This window comes from Takifugu rubripes, chromosome 1, assembly GCF_901000725.2.
Source record: "Takifugu rubripes chromosome 1, fTakRub1.2, whole genome shotgun sequence".
Lineage (NCBI taxonomy): Eukaryota > Metazoa > Chordata > Actinopteri > Tetraodontiformes > Tetraodontidae > Takifugu > Takifugu rubripes.
This window is the reverse complement of record NC_042285.1, coordinates 13986038-14011506: the sequence shown is the minus strand read 5'-3', so window position 1 is coordinate 14011506 and position 25469 is coordinate 13986038. Positions and strand designations below refer to the sequence as shown.

At 43.4% G+C, this 25469-nt stretch overlaps 1 protein-coding gene and 1 long non-coding RNA gene across 2 annotated transcripts; both read right to left on the bottom strand.

Annotated features, from left to right (window-relative positions):
- Window positions 1–30: 30 nt before the first annotated feature.
- Window positions 31–24935, bottom strand: mao (monoamine oxidase). Its single transcript, XM_003961571.3, has 15 exons — window positions 24780–24935; window positions 19225–19319; window positions 18440–18577; window positions 5949–6053; window positions 5775–5866; window positions 5531–5672; window positions 4913–5062; window positions 4097–4256; window positions 3921–4017; window positions 3414–3467; window positions 3272–3329; window positions 3097–3194; window positions 2910–3021; window positions 2694–2756; window positions 31–2618 (listed from the first exon to the last, which is right to left on the bottom strand). Exons 1-15 carry the CDS (start codon window positions 24832–24834, stop codon window positions 2460–2462), a joined length of 1578 nt encoding a protein of 525 aa, XP_003961620.1. The 5' UTR covers window positions 24835–24935; the 3' UTR covers window positions 31–2459.
- On the bottom strand, window positions 6054–11053 carry LOC115251110 (uncharacterized). The gene is made up of 2 exons (XR_003889662.1): window positions 10472–11053; window positions 6054–9048 (listed from the first exon to the last, which is right to left on the bottom strand). It is a non-coding gene; the product is annotated as an uncharacterized lncRNA (long non-coding RNA).
- Window positions 24936–25469: the final 534 nt, after the last annotated feature.

Genomic DNA, 25469 nt, shown 5'->3' with positions numbered 1-25469 from the left:
ATGTGCAGTGTGAAAAACCAAACATTAGACAACAATTTTAGTAGGCTTTATTTCACATTTTTGTCCTTCTAAATGCCAGTAACCCCACCAATTAATTGCTCAGGACAGGACCACTCAGACAGGCTAAAATGTACAGCAAGACAAGACAGACAAAAGGACGAGTGCAAGTGTCCAAGTCCTGCTGTTCGAGGAAAAATATGGCGAATTCTGCAAAAGGCTGGCCAGAAATGAGCCGCACTCGACGTGACCCTCGCGCAAGTCCACCAGAGAGGACACTGGGACACTTGGACTCAAGGTGTTGATGCTGGTCCTTGCGACATGATGAAACATTGACCTTGTTCGCCTGACCTCTTACCTCCAGAGGTGGGCGAAGGCAAACAGTGTCACAGTCACACAGGCACTTGAGAAAAATGACAAACACTTCCAATAAGGCACGACAGATAACTAAACACACTAACACAGTGGTCTTTGGGACACACAGCCGCTTACACCGAGCACAACTCTTGAAAGTACTTTTAAAAGTGTTTTTTCCTCAGTTTTACCTTCGTAACCAGATCAGCATTACACACGAAAACCTTTGATGATGCAGCCATAAGAGACAGATTTTTTTCATATTTCTGTTGCATGTTAAGGGAAAATGTTTTTCATCTTCTTGATATGGCAGCCAAACCCCTTTCCTAATAAAACACAAGCCGCAGCACTTTACATTTTAGTGTTTCTTTTTAAATACAAGTGACAACTACAATAACCCTCAATACTCCCAAGTCCTTGCATTACAGAAAGGAACACAGCAGCAGTATAAACCGCTTACACACATGAAGGATTGTGTGTATTTGTGAGGCCTTTGCTTGAGCTGGGAACATTTACTTCAGATTGTGGCTTTTACTGTGCATCAACAGTTTTGCCTTGTAAAAAACTGGATTGACAGTTGCTTTTTGGTCTTGTGATATTCTTTGTTCACATAAAATACTCCGGAGCACCACAAAGGTACACACATTTATCATGTTTGCACCAACCAATGGCGTAACTATAATCCAACGCTTGCTGGACCTCATCGAACAGCTATAGCCGCTTGAATATCTAAGCACCTACAGTCAGCAGAGGGATAAAGGAGACAACACACGTGCACATAAACACGCAAACACACGCAGACACACACTAAAAGAAGGCCTGCATGTAACCATAAGTGTATAAACTATTACAAATTTTTCTTAACTGAATTGAACTTCTGTTTTTTAGGATGATCTCGTTTCCTTCTCTTAAAGGCCGCGTGTATATTTGGCGACATCTACTGGTAGCATTAGAGATTACACGCATTACATATCTTTCCTCAAGCCCCGTCACCTCAGTCCTGTGGCTGCTGGGGGCATCGACGCCTCCAGGCATTTCATCTTCTGAGACTTGGTATTCTAGGTAGATTTAGAAACTGGCAGGTGAAGCTCAAATGTTTATTTTTCTTAAAATTAAGAAGTGATGAGTAATGTTAAATTAAGTGCTGGATAAGATAGCAAGATAACAACTTTGTAAACACCCTAAAAGGTAAGAAAAACCTATTTGGAAACCAATTTTTCATAGTTAAAAAAAGTAATTTGGAGCACAGAGGACCGCCATTTAATTATAAGTGATGAGTAATGGAAGTATTGAACTATATTCAAGTCTGCCTATCATTAGAGTTAGAAAAAAGCAACATTTCAGAGGACCAATTAGTTCAAATATCTTACTGAAAATTGAACAATGGCACATTGATTAGTTTGCAAGTTACATTGTATAAAATCATGGCTATGCATATCCTCTTTCATTAATGAATTATTTAAAATGTAGACAGTGGCCCATTGAACAAACAAAATTTGCTCCTTTTTAAGGGTAAAAGTGCCGTTCCAAAGCCAGATTTTGTAAGACCGCTGTCCATAACATACTGCAGCTACACTGTTTGTTGGTATGGCCTCATCACTACTGTCACTTTACTTCACTTCAAGTGCTTTTCATATCTGAAAATGTGTATATAGGGACTATGTGTGTAGTTTGATTTTAGCACACATATGTTTTTCATACAGGCTTGTCTACTGTCGAGCTGCTGTGACAAGTGAATTTCCCTGATGCGTGATCATTAAAGTTGATCTATGGTCTATTTTTATATCACTTGCAGATGACAAAACCAGTACAGTAATAAGTTTTATATGTTCTTCCTAATTTATCAACATGAAAATCACTGACGAGTGTACCAATCTGATGTGGCTGAAATGCAAAAAAAAAAGTATAAAAGTACAGTCCCTAAGCTCCTATGCTTTGCTTTGTTGTACGTGGTTCCATAAACCTCTCTGGTTAAATATAGGGTTGAATGTTTAACCCCCAACTTCCAAAAAAAGGTTATTGAGGGAGTGAACTTGATATTACGTTGGTGTGTATCCAGCATAATAACAAGTGGCATTTTCACATTTAGAAGTGCTGAGGGATGTGAGCTATTTTGCCACACTAATAAGGCCCTTCTTGTACGCCATCAGGCCCACTGCCGTTGCAGCGGACAAGACGGTGGAGACACCGATGAACTTCAGGAAACCACCAACGGAGGGCAGGTTTCTCTCCCAGAAGGTGGTGGGAAAAGGGAGTGCAGGTATCTCCTGTTGGGAGGACAGAAAGATGGGAGGTGATACGCACCCTACACAGAAACTGCATCTATTTACGGATAGCCCTACCAAGCACTCGGGCTCAGGTTGCCAGATCTGACTCTGGTGGAGTTTGCCCATGGTGCAGAGAACCTGAGAAGACACAGGGGTATTTATTCCTGTTGAGAAGTGCTGCTCAGTTTTCACCACAAAAATATTGGACAGTTATATCTACCATGTGCCTCAATAAATAAACAAAAGAGAGAGGGCCGGTTATGCTGATAAGGGAGGGTGTTGCGGTCTCACCTCTCTGGCTGCTCGCTCTCCAGCCTGCACTGCACCCTCCATGTAGCCGCTCCACTCGGTGGCCGTCTCCGTGCCAGCGAAGTACAACCTGCCAACAGGCTGCCTCAGCACCCTACACATGGAAGAGGGCAGGAGAGGAGAGGTTCATCTAAAGAGGCTGACTACAGGACTTTGCTCGCAGTCTCACCTGCCAAACTGTGTCATGATTCCTGGGGGGAAATAGGCTGTGTAGCAGCCCCCAGAGTACTCCTCCTCACACCAGTTCTTTTCCTCATAGTGTACTGGCTGGCAGACAAATAAAGACAGAGTTTCAAGAGCACAAATCTCTCAGTAGTAGTGCAGCAGTCGGTGTGTAACCTCACATGCAAAGCCTCTTCTGTGCCCAGCACTTTGGAGTAGATCTCACAGATCCTCTTTAGTCTAAAGGCAGCAGGAACAACAGTGTGGATGAAAACCATCGTGGAGCAGCGAGATGTTGAGGTATTAAACGTTTGGTGCACCTACCTTTCCTCCTTGGGCAGCACGCACAGCTTTCTGCATTTGCGGGCAAGGATAAATCTAAAGAACACAGAAAAGATGTTATCCAAACTAATGGAAGCTATTCTGTTTAATCTTAGTTATATTAATTCAAAACTTTTTCTTTACTACACTAGAATAGTGTTTGCTGGTCATTTTCCTAGATTCTTACATTAAGCTGCTGAGCTGTATGTCTTAAGTTGGAAATCGGTGTTTAATTAACAAATGATGTTAAATGAAGCAGTCAAGTATCACACTAGGTATCAAAATTGTACATTATTTCTTAGAAACCTCAAACACTGTATCCTGCAGACGAAGTGGAAAAAGACCATTCGGCATTCACAAGCCTGCATCTCTGATGTATGGGGCTGTATTAATGCCCATGGTGTAGGCAGTTACACATGAGGAAAAGCAACATAAATGCAGGAAAGGCATGTCCATGTTCTACAGCTAACTGTGCTCCCATCAAGATTATAGTTGGCTCTTTGTATTCACCCCATAATAGCTGGAGCGCTCCCATCAGGCTTAGTGTCATCTAGTGTTAGGCCAATAGGAGCCCCCTCGTCCTCAATCACCATAGTCCCACAGAACCCTGACGACATAAGGATGTGGGAACAGTGTAAATCAGGGTAAAGCTTGTGTAAAGATGTGTTATTACACTCCCATCTTACCCCTTTTCCTCCAGAAGTTCTCTTTATAGTAGACCATGCACTTGATGACAGAGCCCATGGGGACCCGGTGAATCAGCTGGTTCCTCAGTGGTGGAAGCTCAGGGTTAAAGTGGATCTTCAGATTCAGTCCAGGAGGTGTGGCCACAATCACATACTTGGCCTTAAGTCACACAGTTGCACACAGAAATAGAAATGAACAGAACAATAGGTGTTGCAGGACCCACGTCCGCCAGGAGATGGCAGCATAAAACCACATCCCACCTCTGCGATTCAGTGATTCCTCACTAAATCTTAGCACTCCAAAAGGACTGGGTTTTCAGCAAATCCCGTTTTAAAATTTCATTATTTTAATTCATGAAAAGATTGAAAACTAAAAGCACCTACAGTTAGATCCTCCTGACTACCAGTAGTTCAAATTTGTCCTCTGTGGAGGACAATTGTAAAGATGAATAACTCCCTCCCACAGCGTACTACTGCATTAACTCCCTTTGCACTGTGCAGAGGACATCTAGGACTTCTCAATGACACCAAATGTAAAGGGGCGGGGCTTTGGTACCGGTCACTTCCTCATTGTGGAGGTAGTTAAACTCATTCTTATGTTGACGTTTGGATAGTTTTTCTGGGACTTATTACTTCATTTGACATTTATTGCATTCCAATGTCCACTGCAGAGGAAGTTTTCTTCCCAAATATGTTTTCAGTATTCTAATTACTTTATAAGAGAGTGTGTAAGATTATCTATAAAGGAACTGAAAGCTGAAGTGGAACTGGACCGTGCAATCTGACAATGTCCCAAAATCATGAAGAGAAGCATACACTGTAGATCTCATTATCCAGCGTCTTCACCAGCACCATGTCTCCGGTCTGATCGATGCTGTAGACGGGAGACTCCAGCTTCACCCGCTCTCCCAGCTCACGGGCCATGCACTCACTGATCTGACTGGAGCCACCTTCAAACTTCCGCTCCTGCACAGAGAACGTGCTGTTAGTCACACATGCTCACACACTCCTAAAACATTGGACTTTCAGAGTTTCCTTTGAACTCTGAAGTTTTATGGTCGAAGCTTCAACTCTGCAGGTCTAGTTTTTATTATTACACTCTAGGTCACTTGAAGTAAAGTTTGGAATTAAATCACAGACTGAGAACCCTTTTATCAGCTCTCCATTACGCAGTATCTATGGCTGTGGAAACACTTATAGCACAGCTATCATCATCAGGGCCAGAGGTAAATACATCTTTACTACCGCTGCGTGTCCACTCTTCAGGATGTGACACTGCAGAGAGTCACTGAAGGATGAAACATGACACTACGGAAATTGAAATGATTTCATTATTCTGTTATTTGTTTAATTAAATCTCCTTTCCCTCTAAAGCAGATGCATTGCAAATGGAATTATGTGAGTGTGGAGCTGGATGCACACGGTCACACATACCTGGCCTCCATTACTGGTAGAGAAAATCCTCATTGTTCCTCCGCACTGCTTCACGTACCAGAGGAACCAGAGAGCTGACACTTCGTGGGGTTCAGAGGTCACGTTCACGTTGACGAACAGCGTGGCGAAGCGTTGAACCGTGCTTGGGAAGAACAGAAAACGCTGTTAATGACTCCTTCTCTTCCTGGTTGGTGCTATTATCATCAATAACAACAAGAATCATTACATCACAGTCATTTTCTACCTGGTCCAACAGATTTTGTCAAACAACTGCTGCATAGACATCTTGTCCCACTCTTCGGCATGTGGAGCTTTCCAGGGAGCTTCCTGGGGAATCTGCAGCACAGGACAAGGATGAAGAAGATGATGGAACAGAACAAAGAAAAAAGCAGAGCAACAGGGACAACCGGTGCTTTACCTCACTGCCCATCTTGTCTAGCGTCCTGAACAGGTTATTGAAGTCCATGATAACGATGGGGTTCCACATGGGAGGGAAGGAGGTGTGGAACGGGTAGGACTTTCCCTGATAGATCATACCAAACAGTCAGAATCTTAAAAACTATTAGCCAAGGAGTCAAACACAGCAAGACCACGAACAAACATGGAGACAATTAGATTCAGTTGAAAAACAAATTGTGCACATTGATTTCCACACGTGATCACGTGTGTGTGACAGCCACCATCCTATTGAGCAGCATGCAAAGGTGAACCCTAACCCTAACCTGATGCACAGAGACAAACCAGAACTCTGTACCTAAAATAAATGTTTGGTCAATGTCTTGTCCTGTCCTCTCTGCCTCTGACCTCCCTCTTGCCTCATTTTGTCTCCCGTCTACCCCCCTTAACCCTCAATCATGTGTCTGACCTGTGTCTAATAGCCCCGCTCTGTTGTATTTAAACCTGCTTCTCCCTCCATCCTGGACCAGACTGTCATTTGAGAAGCCCCACTGTAAACCCTTGTGTCATGTTCTTCAAGTTTGATGAATATTGTTTGGATTATTGACCCCACTGTCTTCAGATCAGAGAATGTTGACAGCATTGTCCTCATGAACAGGTAGAAAGTCCTTTATCATAATTTATGGGTGCGACTTTTAACCCATGAATATCATTCTTACTGAAGGTGGTGAGTCTAGAGTTCCTCCACTCAATTATCGATTTTACGACGCCCACGTTGCTTCATAAACTAACAAGTGTATAAACGTTACGTAAAGATTACCTAACACAGGTCAGAAACTCTTTGCTGTGACCTCTTCACTGTGCAATCACATGGTGATATTGAAACACGTGACCTAACTTTTAGCTCTCACCTAGCTAAAAATCAACTTTCACTCTTATATAGTGTATGTTTTATGTGGCCACAGGTGTTGTGCTGACATGCTATTATGAGTCACTGTTTGCTGTGTGCATATTGGTTTTACTGTTTAATGATTTCATTCTACTCATACCTATATTGCATTTATTAGAACTATTATATTATTACTAGCAGATTGTATGTGCCTATGCAGCACTATAAGCACCAGCTGCCTGGAGTTTACTGCAAAACAAGTCAAATTTAAAGGATCTCATCACCATTAGAACTTTAAAAACATGAGAGGCCTTGAAGCAGCTACATATTGTGATTGTTTTCATGTAAATGTTGAGTTTTAATTAGTGCCATGGGTTTAATTGATTCTGTGACTATATTCAACTCCCATTTAATTGAATCTGTTCTTTCACCTGCTGGCAGCTATCCCTTTCCCAAAAAATAAGAATTCCCATTGACGGCACTGTGGAAATGGGCAGGAAACGTGTAAGTCTGAGCGACCTCCGTGACCCACACAAGGTGTGATCCCTGACGAAAGCCAGTCGTGGCAGATCTGAGCAACCACCTTTGTGCTGTATTTGAAAAGAGAGCAATTCATCTCTGCTTCAATCAGTCTTTTTAATTCTATCTCTCTTAATTGCCCCCAGGGGTAATAAAGTCACTTTGTAGTGGAGTGATAACCTTTTTCGAAGTAAATGATGTTGAATTTTCATTTGTCACGTTGCCTGTGTTGCTTTGGTTTTTATCTCACTTGAATGTTTAAATGACATTTGGTTTTTTTCCCACCCAAAATACTCATTGCTAGTAACAATGTTCCCCTGGTGACAACCTGCTAAATATGTGGAAGATCTTAAAGCCTCTTAAACCCTCACAGATCAACCAAACTCTTTGGGTCAGTCTTTTGTTTACGTGCGCGCCCCATTAGTACCCTCATTATTCCAGATTTACTATTTTTCTGGTGCACAGCAAAACATGCAGCGACTCAACGACCGCCCAAAACCAGGGGAGAGAATTGCAACAGAAGAGAACAGAAGAGAACGTTTCACCGTATTGCTGCATTGACCCAATAATTGACTGTTGCTGTGTAACAGCAGGCCTGTCACCATGGTAATGCTAACCCAGCAAATACAGATCGAGCGCTGCAGGAGAAACCAAATGTGCTTCCACATCAGTGAGCAGTGACTCACTTAAACACAGGTGCTACAGTATCTTTCCACCACAGCACATCAGCTGACAATACGGCATTTAACATCTTAAGTTACACAAGTTCAAATGAGAACGTTTGGAGATGCCAGCTAATTTGAAAGGTGTGTATTATATTGAAAAGAATATTTAAAAATGATGTCACAGGTGATCACAAAGGTTACTTCTCACACAGCCAGAGGCTGCTTCTGTGGTTTGAGGAGCAACAAAACATGTTTTTTATTGATTTATTGATAATGAAAGGCTCCTTCACTATCTCTAATGATATTATGTCCTTATTAGTGAGTGGCAGGTACCTGCGGGGCATAAATTTGCCTATGCAGGAAACCATTACTGACCATCAGGATTAAAAACTGCTACAGAAAAGCTGATTAGGTGTCAGACCTTTACCCAGTTTGATATCTTTCTGTTGCTCATTTATCAGCTTCAGTATTCTTTGCTCTCTCTCACCGCATTGAGAGAGAGAGACAAGTGAATTTGCATGTAGAGGGTAGATTTTTCATGCCTCCTCTGCCTTTATTTACTAAAAACTTAAGGAGAATGTGACCAATAACACTTTAAAAATGGCCTGAAGACAATAAATGTGCATTTTTTTCCCCAGGCAAATCATTAGCTTGTTTTTACAAGCCACTTTTAACTGTCAGTGGGTTCACCTGTCTTTCACCTGTCTCTACTCCGAGCTCTTTTCCTCTTATATGGTGCTGTAACTCTCTTCCAACCTGCAAGGTTGTTTCTTTAAAAATGGGGACATATTTCTTATTTGGACTGTTGGTCAAGTTTGACAAATTGTCAGTGATTTCAATATCAGTGTGTGTTATTCAGTCCAAGGTCGTCCTTTTGGACGCGAGAGGCTCAATTCTTAAGTCCTCCTTCTGGTATGAAACACTTTCACACTATCTCGAGCATTTAAGTCAACAGATCTGCTTTTATTTGATGTAGCAAAAACATCAGTGGAAGAAAAAGGTGACTGCGCCTTGGATCCAACTGAACCTGTTGTCACTACTGTCCAAACCTGTTGAACGGGGAGATTAAAATTACCACTTAATGCCTTATTTTCTCTGGCTTTTGACTCAGGCTGAGCTGTGTGGCCCTATATCATATTTTCTATGTCTTTTATTTATTTTGTGTTTATTAAATCTGCAATCTAATGTGCTTTCCATGTTCAACACTTAAAGAGATACTACCTAACACCAGGCCCCTCATGTTCAAAACGCCAGAAGAAAAGGAGGAGAGGCCGTTGGGACAGAAAGCAAGAAAAGATCAGACAGAAAAGCAACTTCCAGTGAAACACACAATAAAACTAAGTGAATACCAGCGATGTCCATGTGCATGAGAAGGATGCTGTGGTTGACTGTATCATACTGGAATCACACTTAAACAACCTTGGCCTCTCAGACCTGCCTCTGAACTAAGGACCTTCTTGGGAAACACCCACACAAAGTTGAATTAGGGCCCATATTCGCACAAGGATGCGCACTCCACAACCGAAGACTCTATACACGTGACTCCACGGTGAGGACCACCAGAGTGGTTTCACTCAGCCCTGTTGGGAGATGGGCCTGCACACAGGGATGAGGTGGAACATCATGCTGACCCTCCCCTGGTGGAGAGGGTATCTATGGACTCACTATTAATACAATATTAAAGAGTAATGCTCTCTTTCTTTGTGTGTCTCTCACTGTCAATGCTGTCTTTTTCCTGCTCTTTCATCTGCCTTATTAGATAGGTAGAATAAGGGATGGAAATAAGGACAATGATGCTTAATAAGCCTCTTTTATTCTTCTTTCCTTGTTTGCTTATGCTACCCTTTCAATCACTTAGGACTACTAAATACAATTTGAGCACCCCCTCTGAGGTTGTGTAATAACGGACTCTGACACACAAAATTATCTTGGTGGCATGTCCTTCATTTGCCCATAAGAGCCAAGTGTTAACTTGATTTCCAAACACAGATTTTAAGTATTCATAGTATGCAATTGTATGAAATAAATCAAATGTAAAAAATAGGCTGTGCAAAAATATGGGAACCCTTGTCATTTTGTTGCTTTGGTGGCCTGTAACTCATCACAAGATAATTGGACACACAAAGTTGGTTTGGTGAGCTCGTTAAGCCTTGAACTTAATGACAAAAGGTATTTAAGGTGACCAAATGCCAGTTCTCATTCTGTTTGACTCTCCTCTGAAGCTGCAACATGGGAGCCTCAAAATAACTTTCTGATGACCTCAAAACCAAGATTATCCAGCATTATGGTTTAGGGGAAGGTTACAAAAAGCTGTCTAAAAGATTTCAGCTGTCAGTTTCCACTGTCAGGAACATTGTGAGGAAATGGAAGGCCACGGGCACAGTGGTAGGCCAAGGAAAATTGCAGAGAGGCAAAGACGAAGGATGGTAAGAATGGTTAAAAACAACCCACAGACCACCTCCAAAGACTTACAAGGATATCTTGCTGCAGACGGTGTCGCTGTGCATCGGTCAACGATACAGCACAATTTGCACAAGGAAGGGCTGTACGAAAGAGTGATGCGGAAGAAGCCTTTTCTTCACAGTCACCACAAACTGAGTCGCCTGAGGTATGCGAAAAAACATTTGGACAAGCCAATATCATTTTGGAATAAGATACTGTGGACTGATGAAACAAAAATTGAATTGTTTGGTCACAACAAGAGGCGATATGCACACCGGCAAAAGAACAGAGAATCCGAAGAAAAACACCTGCTTCCCACAGTAAAATTTGGTGGAGGTTCCATCATGCTGTGGGGCTGTGTGGCCAGTGCTGGTACTGGGAATCTTGTTAAAATTGAGGGTCGCATGGATTCCACTCAGTATCAGCAGATTCTTGAGAATAATGAGAGTCTGTCACAAAGTTGAAGTTGTGCCGGGGATGGGTGTTTCAACAAGACAATGATCCCAAACATTGCTCAAAATCTTCCCGAGTATTCGTGCAGAGTGTGAGAAGGATTATTGTTATTGTTGTTATTAGTATTATCTTTAAATGCTATTGTATGTAGACTTTGAGTGTTTGAGGAATGTTGATAGGAAAGGAAGAACATGAGAGTGTCGTAAAAGTGCTGAAGCTGCTTACTATCAAGCTCAGCACTCAGATGTATCCTGTTGGTCAGGATTAGAGAAGTTTGTAAAGATGTCAGAAGACAATGAATTATGATATCCTGTTTAGACACCCATTCTGTTTGCACCAATAAAAGAGGTGAGCGAGCAGCAGACGAACGGAGTTGACAGAGGAAGCTTGAACTGCTGCTCGGCTCCCCCTTTGCAAAGGACTCCAGTTGTTTGCGTGGTTACTCTGAGTCTAGTGAACGAACAGCGCGGGTGATCAAAACTTCATCCTCACAAAATTTGGTCCTTCGAGCCGGATCCCAAGACCTGGAGAGGAGCGCCGTGGGACGACCGAACGCCGAAGTCTGTGCACAGCCGGAGTCAAAAAAGACGTCCGAATCGAAAGACCTTTCATCACGAGTTGACGGAAGGCCGGTCTTCGTCCCTCCCAGGGCGACCATCTCCAGTGACGGGAAGAAGGCACCAAAACAACTCAGAGAGAAACCATAGAAGCAACGGAGTGAGTATAAGACACGAAAAGCGCTACACGGAATATACCGCGGTATTACCTGCCTGGCCATCAGGAGAGAAGCAGAGGCAAGATACACCCGCCTCCTCGGAGGTAGAAGCTTGGTGTATACTCTCCTGATTAAAAAAGAGGGGTTATAAGGCCACGGCGGAGGGACTGAACTAGATATCCTGTAGGGATTGAGGGTTGTTCAGTCGGGAGATCAGGCGTCTCCATTCAAATACATAAAAACTGATAAATAAAGTGCAAACATGGGCAACCAACATTCCATAAAAGGTGCTGAATTCGAAGTCCCAGCATCATGTAAACACATGGAAGACAAATATCCAGGTTCATGCTCATATGTTCAGCTGTGGATGACTAAGTTCGATTGGGATAGTAACTTAGACAGGCCAGGCAATATTATAAAACTAAAAGAAGATTTAATAGAATATGGAAAGAAACATCCAAAAGTAAATGTGGGGTTGACACAATGTCATCTCTGGCTCACTGAATCAAAATATAGAAGAGAAAAACAAAATCAAGAAAAAGAGAAACACAGCAAGTCCTCATGTGCGTTAATGGCAAGAAATGGGGCACTGTTAGAGGAGATTGGGTCCCAGTGGATCCAGCCACTCAACAACCATGGCAGCCTGGCAGCCAAGAACTAAATGACAGACTTGACAGACTGTACGAGCGCATGCGAACTACTTTTACCAGACGAGCTGACTACAGCGCCATTACGGCCACGAGACAAAAGACTGACGAAAGTTTTGAAGACTATAGCATGAGAATGAAAGATGTGTTCCGGAAAAATAGTGGAATTCCGTATGCGGAAGATCCAGAAGGTCCCTAACAACAGCAGTTAAAGCAAGCTATACATGGGGGATCAAAATCAGAGATAAAAACCTGGGTAGAGAGACAGTTAGTTGATTTCGGAATTTGTAACCTAGGCCGCTATGAACAACATGCTATGCATGCTGAAAGACAATGCCAAAAGAGTAAGAACCAATTAACAGGCATGTTTTTCAATGCCAATCCTTTCCCAAGCCGAGGCCGAGGACGTGGGCGAGGCCGAGGCGGAAGGGGAGGAGGAGGCAATTCCCGTGAAAATGATCAGTGTCATTATTGTAAAAATTATGGACACTGGGAACGTGATTGCAGAAAGAAACAACGTGACCAGAGATACAATAGAGGACAGCAGCAAGGTTCTAATCCACCTCAGCTATGACTAGAACTGGAGAAAGATGTCACAAAAATTAAAACAAATCAGGGCACAAAATTTGATCAATTTGAAAAAGAAGACCTAGAAGATGTTTTAGATTTAGAAACCATCTTCCTGTTTGCTGAAGGCAAACCAGAAATACAACTGACCGTGTTAGGCAATTCTTTAACATTTTTGGTAGACACGGGCGCAGGTAAATCAGTAATTAGAGATCCAATAGCTCTAAAGCCAACTTCTACACAGATTTTTGTGAGATCAGCAAATGGTCTCGTAACTAAAGAAAGAATGTCAGTCCCTGTAGATGTTTGTGACCCTGTGAGTGGAATCACACTTAAAGCTCCTTTCGTGATCTCCACCACATGTCCCGTAAATCTATTAGGAAGAGATCTTATCTCTCAGCTTCAGTTGATGATTCGTACCACAGCCGAAGGGATGTGGTCTGTAGATAGAATGGTTAATCTATGGGTAAGGGAAGGAGGGACGTGCAGTAAATTTTGGTCACTCAACATTCCTGAAAAGCAGCCCCCTCCATTCTCTGACCCAATCACTATGATATATGGTAAAGCTCTGTCATACTTACAGCCTGAAGCCCAGCTCCACAATCAAGCTGACCTGCATGTAACCATGCACGTGGAGCGCATAGGTGGATTCTGTAAATCAGACTCACACGGCACATCAAGCTATGCAGAGAAGTTTGCTAAACTTAAAGATCCACAAATGATTGTAATTATGCATCTATATGTGTGTGGTCAGACAGCTGTCTGCACGGCAGGAAGCTTTTCCGCCGAAGCAGCAGCGCTATTCAAAGTGTCAGGTTCTGTACCACATGTTTCTATTGCTAAACCGCTTAAGAAAAGATGGCAAGACTTGGGAAGTGACGTAAAACACTGGAGCAGCCTGCCCTATAGGCCTAAGGGTGAGGTTGATTTTAATGATCAGTTCCAGGTGTGGCGTATTCCCCTTAAAACATGGTTGCTGACACATCCAGCAACGCACCTTACAGATCAGAGTTCATGAGAAGAAGACATCTTCCTCACGCAGGAGGAAGAGGAGAAGCTGAAAGAGCTTCCCCCTGAATTATGGTCGGAAGGACCTGCAGATGTAGGTCTTATAAAAGGAGCAGAACCTGTAAAAATAATCCCTAAATCAGATTATAGACCATTTCAGAGACAATATCCCCTTAAGACTGATGCACAGGAGGGTATTGTTCCGATATTTAACTCACTGCTTAAAGCAGGAGTCATCAGAGAGTGTCCTGAATCACCTGTAAATACACCCCTATTTCCAGTAAGGAAGTCACCACCATCTACCGGCTGGCGGATGGTGCAGGACCTGCAAGCTGTAAACGCTGCAGTGGTCCCTAGGTCTCCCTTAGTCGCAGATCCATACACTCTGCTGAATGACTTAAACCCTGAACATCAGTGGTACACGGTGATAGATGTATCCAATGCATTTTTCTCTGTACCAGTACATCCAGACAGCCAGTTTTGGTTTGCATTTACGTTTCAAGGACGGAGGTACACCTGGACAAGGTTACCTCAGGGCTACTGTGAGAGTCCCACAATCTTTTCTCAAGTAATGATGTCATCATTAGCTAAGTTTAAACCTCCGTGTGGAAGTCAAATCCTCGTCTACGTGGATGACATCCTCATGGCGTCAAAAACAGAGGCAGATTGTTGGTCAGACACGCTAGCATTGCTACACTGGCTAGCCTCTCAAGGCCATAGATTAAGCAAAAGTAAACTGCAACTGGTGAAGCAGGAAGTGGTTTATCTGGGCCATGTTTTGACACATAATGGGAGAGCTATTCTTGAGTCGAGGAAAACAGCAGTACTTGATGCTCCGAAACCAAAAACAAAGAAGCAGATGATGTCATTCTTAGGACTGGTGAATTTTTGCAGATCATGGATCTTAGATTATGCGAAAATAACTGCCCCTTTACAAGCATTGATGTATGATAATCCCTTAGCAATGACTGATGTGTTAACATGGACCCCTGAAGCTGAAGAAGCATTTATGTACATAAAACAGGCCCTTGTAAGTGCTGGAGTGTTAAAGCTGCCAGACTATCAGAAGCCTTTTGAGCAGGTCGTGGATTGCAAGGGTGACTTTATGACTTCAGTTTTATTGCAGAAGCACGGAGATAAGAGGCAGCCAGTGGCCTACTACTCCCACAAGCTAGATCCCGTAGCTTGTGCACTCCCGCCATGCGTTAAAGCAGTGGTAGCAGCGTCTGAGGCAGTGAAAGCCTCCGCAGGAGTGGTGCTATATCATGAGCTAACTTTGCTTAGTTCCACATGCAGTGTCAATACTGCTGCTACAAAGTAAGATAGCATTCCTGTCGCCCGCACGTCATCTTTCCTGCATGGCAGTGTTGCTGTCTCAGCCGAATCTGACGATTCGTCGCTGCACAACTTTAAACCCAGCAACGCTGCTACCCACCGCAGAAGAGGGACACCAGCACAACTGCCTGGATGAGGTCTCCACCAAGGTCCTGCCGCGACCAGATCTCAGTGATGTCGCGTTGACTACAGGACAGACACTCTTTGTAGATGGATCATCGAGAAAGGATGACTGTGGACGCACTAGAACTGCCTATGCAGTAGTCACAGCAACTGAGGTGGTGGAGGCGAAATCACTTCCCTCCTCCTATTCTGCTCAAGCTGCAGAACTTGTCGCACTCACACGTGCTTGTGAATTAAGCAAAGGACAAGATGTTACCATTTACACAGATAGTCAATATGCTTTTTCCACGTTGTTTGTGTTTGCTCAACAATGGAATTTAAGAGGGATGAAAACTTCGACGGGCAAACCGGTCATGCATGCAGAACTGTTAAAAAAGTTGTTAGCTGCAATACAGCAGCCACGTAAAATAGCTGTATATAAATGCACTGCACATACTAACAACACAGACGCAGTCTCACAAGGCAATGCCTTTGCTGACAGAGCCGCAAAGGCTGCAGCAAATAACAACACACTTCTTGATAATGAGGAATCATTTAGCCTAGAACCTGCAGATAATGATATTCTGAAAGAAATGCAACAAAGTGCTCCAGAAAAGGAAAAGGCCACATGGAAGAAGCGAGGAGCCAAACTGGATGATAAAGGACTATTAACCATAGGAAACAAACCAATCCTTCCCCGAAATATGCATAAATGGGCAGCATTAGTGAGCCATGGGCCATGCCATGTCTCAACAGGAGGGATGGTACAGATGGTTAATGAACATTATTACACTATAGGACTTCATACATACTTAAAAAATTTTTTGTTCACAATGTGTTATTTGTGTAAAACACAGCCCACAGGGAGCCCTTAAGGCCCCTGCAGGCACTACACCATTGCCAAATCATCCATTTCACACAGTTTTTCTAGATTTTATTCAGCTAACACCATGTGAAGGTAAACAATATTGTCTAGTAGTGTTAGATGGATTTACTAGGTGGGTAGAAATTTTCCCCACGGCAAAAGCAGATGCACTGACAGTGGCAAAAGTTTTATGTAGAGAAATCATTCCCAGGTTTGGCATCCCGAAGGTCATCTGGAGCGACAATGGAAGCCATTTTGTAAATGAGGTAGTGAAAACTGTAGGAGTAACTTTGGACATTGATTTGAAGAATCACTGCGCATACCACCCTCAGAGTGCAGGGTTGGTTGAAAGAGTCAACGGTACTATTAAGAACAGACTGAAGAAATGTATGGACGAGACAGGAAAGAACTGGATGTTTTGTCTCGACCTGGTGAAATTATGGATGCACATAACACCACACAAGAAAACAGGCATCACACCCTTTGAAGCATTCTATGGGCGGCCTTATTGCCTACCATACTTTGCAACAACAAATGAGTTAGAACATGTTGAGGAAACAATAGCAGATTATCTGAAAAAAGTGTTACTCAACCGATGTGTGAATACTGTAAATGTTCTGCCTAGTCCTGTGTCTTCCACAGATTCCACCCCCCAGGAACCCATTCAACCGGGCGACTACGTGTGGGTGAAGAAGTTTGTGCGGAAGAGGTGGAACACGCCTAGATGGGAAGGTCCTTATCAAGTACAGCTGACCACAAAGACTGCAGTTCGAGTGGATGGGAAACTGTCGTGGATACACCTTTCCCATTGTAAGAAACAGAAAATTCTTCCAGGTGAAGGCGAGGGAGCAGTGGCGGACTCTCCGTAAACGGCTGACGGCCTGTATAGGTCCAGCAACGGCTGAACCCCGTCGGAACCTGTGAAGAAGCTCTAAAAGGAAATGAAGTTGTTCTTCCTGATTGTGGTGGAAGAACGATCTCTACTGGACGACGATGAAGAGGAATCGGAAGAAGAATGGATCAATGTAATACAAGATGTAAAAGAAATGTTCAAGATGTCTTAAGCTGTACACATGTTGAATTCTGAGTGTAAGAAATGTGTTTCTAGGAAAATGACGTAATGCATTGAAATTTCATGGAAATGTAAAGATGTAATACTGATGATGAAAATCTAGACGCATTTAACGATAAAGAGGAGGGAAATGTGAGAAGGATTATTGTTATTGTTGTTATTAGTATTATCTTTAAATGCTATTGTATGTAGACTTTGAGTGTTTGAGGAATGTTGATAGGAAAGGAAGAACATGAGAGTGTCGTAAAAGTGCTGAAGCTGCTTACTATCAAGCTCAGCACTCAGATGTATCCTGTTGGTCAGGATTAGAGAAGTTTGTAAAGATGTCAGAAGACAATGAATTACGATATCCTGTTGAGACACCCATTCTGTTTGCACCAATAAAAGAGGTGAGCGAGCAGCAGACGAACGGAGTTGACAGAGGAAGCTTGAACTGCTGCTCGGCTCCCCCTTTGCAAAGGACTCCAGTTGTTTGCGTGGTTACTCTGAGTCTAGTGAACGAACAGCGCGGGTGATCAAAACTTCATCCTCACAAGAGGAACAAATACAATGTTTTGGAATGGCCATCCCAGTCCCCAGATTTGAATATCACCGAGAATCTGTGGGATGACTTGAAGCAGGCTGTCCATGCTCGGAGTCCTTCAAACATCACTGAATTGCAGAGGTTTTGCCAGGTGGAATGGGCCGAAATACCATCATCCAGGATCCAGACACTCATCCAGGCTGTTATTTTTGCAAAAGGAGGCTCTACCAAACACTAATATGATTTTTCTATTAAGGTGCCCAAATCTATGCACAGGCCTTTTTTTGTTTGGGGGCATATTGCACATTTTCTGTTAATCCAATAAACCTCATTTCACTGCTGAAATATGATTGTGTTCATCAGTTATTTGATATATCAAAATTAAGTTGTGAATTAAAACACCCAATGATTGGTGAATAAAAATAATGGCAATTGTCAAGGGTGCTCAAACTTTCTCATACCACTGTAACTTAAGGCAAAGATTATATCTCCATCTGTTAATCCTGAGGAGGGAAGGTTGGCTGGGAGCTCTATACTGTCGATGTCAAGAAGAATAAAAAAAATTCTGAATTTGGAATTCCTGACCTGTGTTCTGTGTACAGACGGTGAAGCTAGTTTGAATGTTTTAAGGTTCAGAAAACATTAATGCTGAGAGAAAAATCCATACAACAGTCTTGCACAGCGAGCCTAAAATATCCAGAGCAGACTCACGTGGACATAATGAACCAGGTTCTCCTCCTCGTTGACTTTGTAGGTTTTAATGCCGTACTCCTTCGCCAGTCGCAGGATGCGGTTTTGAGTAGGTCCAATGTAAGCCCCACCCAGATCAACCCATTTTGTCTCCTTATTCTGGAATAAAAAGAACAAAAACAAAATATTTTTTTTTACCAGATTATAAAGAAAAAAAACCCCATCATTCTTGTCAAATTAAAACTGATTTTTTACAAACCTCATTATTTAAAACCCTGAAGAGTAAAAGTACTCATGATGCCAACATTGTCAATTCACCTGGGTGAAGTCTATGTGTTTCAAGTAAATCTAGTATAACACCTGCATCTATGGGCTCTAGTGTGGTTCAGCATTTTCCCTCTACAGTTGCTACATGAAGACAAAAAAACATCCCAAGCAACTCTGAGAGAAGATCTTTGGAAATTAAAAGTCAGGAAACAATCTGATCCTAGAGCCGAGTGTCCTCAGAATCTGGGCAAGAAGAAGTCTGGTGAGGACGGCCACCAAGACGCCTACAACCACTCTCAAGCTGTAAAGCCGAGGAGTTTATGCACATCCTTTGTTACACTGCATATCATTTAGTTAATCATCGTCATCAACATTCAGTTGAATGTTGAATAACTGCTCATGATCTGATTTTGTGATTAACACAAATAATGCATGCATCAGGTACAAATCTGAATATTTTGTTGGAAAAATGACTGTCTTCTGTGTATATAATCTTGATTGCCTACACTACAGTGGAAGAAGACGGGCCCCACTCTTACCCGCACAGTGAAGGTGCGGCCCCCGACCCGGTCCCTAGCTTCCAACACGACAGGATTCAGTCCAGTGGCCTTCAACAGTTTGGCTGCACTCAAACCTGCAGATGAACAGACCATGTTAGGAAGGCACCGAATAGATTTACTGCTTTGTGAAGGACTATTGAGGCATTTAAACAACCAAGTTAAGTGTTGAGCAGCAACCAAAATGAAAAAAGATGAGCAGCACTCGGGAAAAACAGAAAACCACTTCAGCAAATCATAACCTGGCTGACCTGCTGCTCATGGGATCCAAAATGTGGAGCCATACTTTGACACACAACAAATGATAAACTTCATTACATAAAAGCTTTTATGTGCTGACCTAAGGCCATCTCTGATTCAATAAGATGCAACATAAATACATTATGCTGACATATACCTCTGGAGCTCTGGACCATGTCAGTAAAAAAAGATATAGAATGCACTCTGGAGAGCACAGAGATAGAGAAGAGTGGTGCATCACCCAGACCACATATCACAAAATCAGGGGACTTTGTTGATGTTTTAGGTCTATTCCTGTGCAGGTCTCTCATGCATATACCGGTAGTATAAGAACACGTAGCTTCAGTGCTCATTAGAATAGTGGCAAGCAGCGCTTTGTGATTCACCAATGCTATAGATTTGTTTTTGGCACTTTATTCAAAATGTTAAATGTTACTAATAAGATTTATAAGTGAATCCGTACTTCTCACTGCCCTGCTGGGGGCATACATCACCGAGACAGTGTTCTGCCAAAGACTACAGGAAAGTTGTAACTTTGTCTTTAACCTCACACAGGTGAAGCACGTAGCGCATGAACAATGTTGTCTTATGAGCTTAAAAAATATCCCTAATTAGTTTCATGGTTAAACAAAAATTAAAAGAGTAATTTCTGCATTGTCATCCTGGGCTTAGACTGATTAGCAAATATTTAACAGCTCATCTCACTGGTTATTTAACGATCTGAGGGTTGTGACCAGAGGCAGCGTCATGCCCTGATTCCCCAAGCAGAGATGTAACATCAAACCACTTCAATAGAATCAACAAGTAACACATGAAGAGGTTCAACACACAGGAATAACCGGAAATCCAGTTAGCAAAAATGGACAAAGTCACGAATGCAGAACTGCACCGTTTTGGCTGTCAACAGTAGCAGCATGAGTGGTTCAACCTTTTTAATTTTCAGCTCATGCACACTGATAGCTGACCAAACCGGGGACAAAGACCAGAGCACTGCCGTGAAGCACATAGCTGAGGCCTCACAGAACACGCTCTGGCTTCTTACATCTGTTTTTAGGGTTTCCATAAGGGACGTAGGAGCTAGATGGACGTCTGTGCCAGGACTGGTTTGGCAGCAAACGGGAGACCAACACAGTATTGACAGGGGGTCATTGTGTTGTTTTGTTTTTGTGTTGTGTTGTTGATTGATGCAAAAAACTGGCAGGTAGCTGCAATGGCAAAATGAACCATGAACCCCCGCTATGTTGTGCAACAGAAAAAGTGCAAAGAACCCCCATAAATAAATGACAAAGAAGAGTTAGGCAACAACACTGCACAATCGGGGCAGAGCAGTGCTCCGGCCAGCACAGCGGCATGGGAATACTCTGTGAATCTGCAGGATCATGACTGTTTAGACCTCTTCTAAATATTTTAGCCACACCAAAGTTGTGTAAGCAGAACCTTTACAGTGACTGAATACTGTAAAATGACTTTATTAACCATAGTTTACTCTTTGCTTAGCATATTTCTGCCATTTGCCTGCCCTCACCACGCTGGGCACCTCAGTAATGTTTCATGAAAGGCATAATAAAGATCTGACTCTCCCCCATTCGTGAGCTTTACCATTTCACTTGTGAAATCAAGCTCTGCCTGGAGGCATTTGAAACGGTGGAGAAAGGTCAGCTATTCTGGGAGAGAACGCTGATTTCTTCTCCTTTCCTGTCACTGTGACTACTGGGAGCATTAACAGCTGAACGCAGGCTACCTGCTAAACGATTGCCAGCTGTGCATGTATTCCTATACGAGCAATTGGCTCATTTATGTGCACATCTGAAAATATATTTGCATATCCCAACGATTCCCAAACGCCCAGCCTGTTCCCTGCCGATGGTCAAGACCTATGTACAGTACATATAATGCTTCATTGCAAAAAAACAAAGCCGAGCTCGCATGCACAACTACCAGAGTCCAGAATCCTCCCTCACCCCACCTCAGGACGCAGATACGCAACACTGAGAAGCAGAAGTCTGATCCTGGCCTCATCAAACAGGCAGAACATGGACTTTGTTGAGAGTCGACACCTTTTGTTTGCCATTCTTGACCTGTGTGCTCCCTAATGTGGGGTGATTGTTCTTCTGATGCGCAGGCATCAGCTGGGGAATAAGTCGGTGCTGTGAAACATGATTTCCCCAGGGATAATAAAGTCTTAACTCTCACTCAGCCACTGTTTTGTGCACTTCTTAGACTTTCAGAACAGATCTTGCAGTCCAGTATTTCTGCGGTCTAAAGTCAATGTTTTCTGATTCAATTCAAAATTCCATTAGAACAGTTGTTTAGATATTTGTGCATTGTTTATAAGAGTCTCTCTCTCTCTCTCTCACAATGATATATTAAAGAGGGGCTTTGGTGGAAGTTGGCATGAAGCTATCCACAAACATGCACCTGGATATCAGTTTGCATGACCTCACATCTGTGCCTGAAGATATGATGTAAATAAGCATTAATGGGCACAATAGAATTAGAACAGGTTCCTCTGTAAGGTATCATATAACCATCAGCTGGCGCTGGGGGAACACGTGCAGTGCACCAATCAAATGCAGTCTGAATAAAGGGGTTTGGATCGAGTCTGCCACAACTGGACACAAGTGGTTAAGAGTGTGTGTGTGCGTGTCTGTGTGTGTGTGTGTGTGAGAGGGATCTGGGCTGAAACTCAATGCAGCTATTCCACCTCAGCAACAGCTGGTGGAATAGGCGGCTGCTTTGGCACTACATGTCTGAGCCTGTGGTGGACACAATGTCCTCCTGTGGGACAATGTCTTGTGATGAACTAGACTGTGAACTTTTTTTTAGCTCTGCCCAGGTTGTTTTTTTGTTCAATCTATTGCTTCAGATTGTCACGTTATTCTTTTCTTCTGGAATATTAATTACATTTTTTGTGTATGTGAAAAACTGCCACATCATGAAGTCCACATCAGCTAGATTTGATGTGTTTTACAGGTTTGCCTCCATGTTTACGCCCCTTGTTTTTGTTTTTCTTGTCTATGTTTATCCCTCCCTATGTTAAGAGGCCTCCTCTGTCCGGCTGTTGTCACAAAGTGTTGATTTCGTCAGAAAGTTCCAGCAGCTCTTCAGGATCGTCAGACTTATGCCGGAGGGTTAAAAAGTTACAACTGTTGTATTAAATTTGTATTCAAATCAAGAAACGTTACTTTAGGAGAAAGGCCGGCATCAACACCGAGAGACAAGAGCATTCACCATCACGCTGCTACGGCTGCTCCTGGGCTTGACGTTGATTGTTATATGTGAAGCTCACTGCAGCCCAGTAAAGGGCAGCAGGCGAAACAAATTGTGTAATTACAAGCTCCTAATGTGACACAACAAGGCAGAGCGGAGGAAATGCAGCAGGAGGCTGTCTGCCTGTCTTATCGGATTTCTCTTGAGCATTTGTTACCCCCCGTCTCGATGCAATTTACACCAACAAGGACCTAAAACTTTTATTGGCTGTCAATCCCAGCGATCGCCGGGGGAGTGGTGAAAACACACCAATGGGTTGCCAGTCCATCGCGCGCACACACACACACACACACACACACTGGGGGAATTTAGTGTCTCCAAACATTTTAATGTCCCTGTTTAATGTTGGAAACTGCATGAAAGATGCAAAATTCCCATTGCAAGAGCTCAGACCCGGAATCAAATCCTGAACCTTTTGGCTAAGACTGTTTGATGACTGTCCTGATCCACTACAGCAGGATGGAGCTTGATTTTTTCGATCCAAAGACAGAAACCATAACCACTGTACTAGATAAGTGACCCAAACTGCTGCTCATACTAACACAAATACTAGTTAGAACAAGAACAGAGGCTACTAAATACGGCTCGTAAAGAAAAAGAAGGTTGGCATTCTTAAACATTTTGCAACTGCTGAAAGAGCCACTGAAGCCACCTGGAGCGCTGCAGGGCCAAATGTGCCGAACCATTCACTGATGGTGAACATGTACAGGCAGCTATATTAACTCAATTCTACTGCCATAGCAGAATACTGAGACATGGCCAGAGCACAGATACACACTGTGGGATACACATGAAGCATTTCCCTATTTCAAGAACTAACAAGGTCTATTATCCTGTTTTAATTATTCTACTGGTGAGCTGGCGACTCCACCAGCATGCACCTCACCTCCTGCCTGCAGCGCCCCACAATCCAGCAAAGGCAAAGCAGTGCATGGATGGAATTATACAGCCACGCACTGTTTAGTGGCACTGTATACAAAACGTGCACTAAAACGTGCGGCTCCACTGGCACTGGTGCGATATGAGTTTGTTTTTGTTAACGAGACAAGTTTGTGAAAAAAAAATCGCAATTTTTCCGAGAATGTATCCCCCATTGGAATGCAGCGTGATATACAAGATCCAGAGCCTGGAGAATGCAGGAAGCACTGCAAGTTTATCTCTGTAATCAATCACAGACAGGAACACAGAACCCCCGTTGCTGATGGGGATTCTGTGTTCCAGGCATGGACTTTCCCTCCATTTTGTGATTTTGCATTGCTTTGCTTATGTGGTGAGACTGGAGGGTCACGTGAATGAAGGTTTTGCAGAAATGCAGACTGTGCATGTCCCAGAACCATAAAAATTAGATCAGGGCTTACTGCTACACAGATGATAGTTATAGTTGATAAGAATGCTTCTCTACATGTGCAGGGACACACACAAACAGGACACAACACCTGTTGCAATATTTCCATTTATGGAAACACACGAGGAGGTGCGCATGGAGCATCACACATAAAAGTAAACCAATTCACAGATCTATGGACAAGATCTTCAATGGATTATCATTACCAGGCAAAATGGAGTTTAACACCAAATGCATGTATCACACGGGTCAGCTGGCCAGCTGCAAAGGATACATGCTGATTACAGGTTCCTCAAAGCGGTCATCGGGTCACATGTTCGTCTGAGAAACGCAACCATAATTATCTATGATATATCCACGCCCCTCTCTTATGTAATGCAGAGTATGTCCTGCCTGATTAGCTGTTACTTAACAGGCAGCGCCGTTGCCGTACAGCGGTGGACAGGAAGACATGAGGGTGATCAGGCACGACGGTGCATCAAGAACAAGGTGTGTTGCAGACGACGAAGGCTCCCCTGCTGCAGAGGCTGCACAGTTCAGTGACCGCAGAGCCACCAACGTCCCTCCAGCAACAGTTGTCTCATGCAGTAGATCGCGACCACCGTCTGCAAAAAAACCACTGCAAAAAACCCCCAACAACAACAACCACGCGTCAAAACCGAGCTGAGCGTTATCCACCCACCTGATATTCCTCCGCCGACCACTATAACGTCGTAGGGCTCGCTGGCTGCAGTCATGACGGCGCGTGTGGTCTGTGCGACTACTGGCTGATCTCGCCGCAGAAGGCGCAGGCTGCGCCCCTTAAACTGACCGGGCTGGCACCGTCCCACCAGGCTCCGCCCACAGACACCAGAGCCGCAGCCCTGCTGGATTATTGGGGATGTTTTATCCGCTGCGAGTCAGCGCTGCTTCTGGTGACTGTCTGAAGGTGCTCCTGTGGCTGAAGGCTCGCAAACTGTGCGTGTTAAAATGGGATTTTCCATAATATAAACCTTTGTTAATATGAGTTATGCCATACGTCAATATAAATTTAGATTAGATTAGATGGATCTGTTGGGGGACTGAACTGAGAAGCGGAGGGCTCTAGGTTCAAGCCCCAAGTTCAAGTGTTCTGGTAGTAGGGGAAAGTGGCAGGACACCTTCAGAGCACTGCCAAGGTACTTTTGAGCAAGATACCAAAGCCACAAATGCTTACATAGGGCCCTGCGATGAACTGGCAACTCTTCACCCATATCTGCACCCTCCCCACGACCCCATGAACCCTCGTGTGTGTGTGTGTGTGTGTTTGTGTGTGTGTGCGTGTGTGTGTGCTCTCTGGTGTTCAATATCCTTGTAACGCTGACCTGGTTATGCCATAGATCAGCCAATAATA

Bases quoted from the DNA above. Each gene is read 5' to 3' on its own strand.
- mao (XM_003961571.3), bottom strand. From the start codon at position 24,834: ATGACTGCAGCCAGCGAGCCCTACGACGTTATAGTGGTCGGCGGAGGA. The intron at 19,320-24,779 runs GTGGGTGGATAA...GTTCATCTGCAG, and splicing joins GGTCGGCGGAGGAATATCAG to GTTTGAGTGCAGCCAAACTG. The intron at 5,867-5,948 runs GTAAAGCACCGG...CCTGTGCTGCAG, and splicing joins TAGACAAGATGGGCAGTGAG to ATTCCCCAGGAAGCTCCCTG.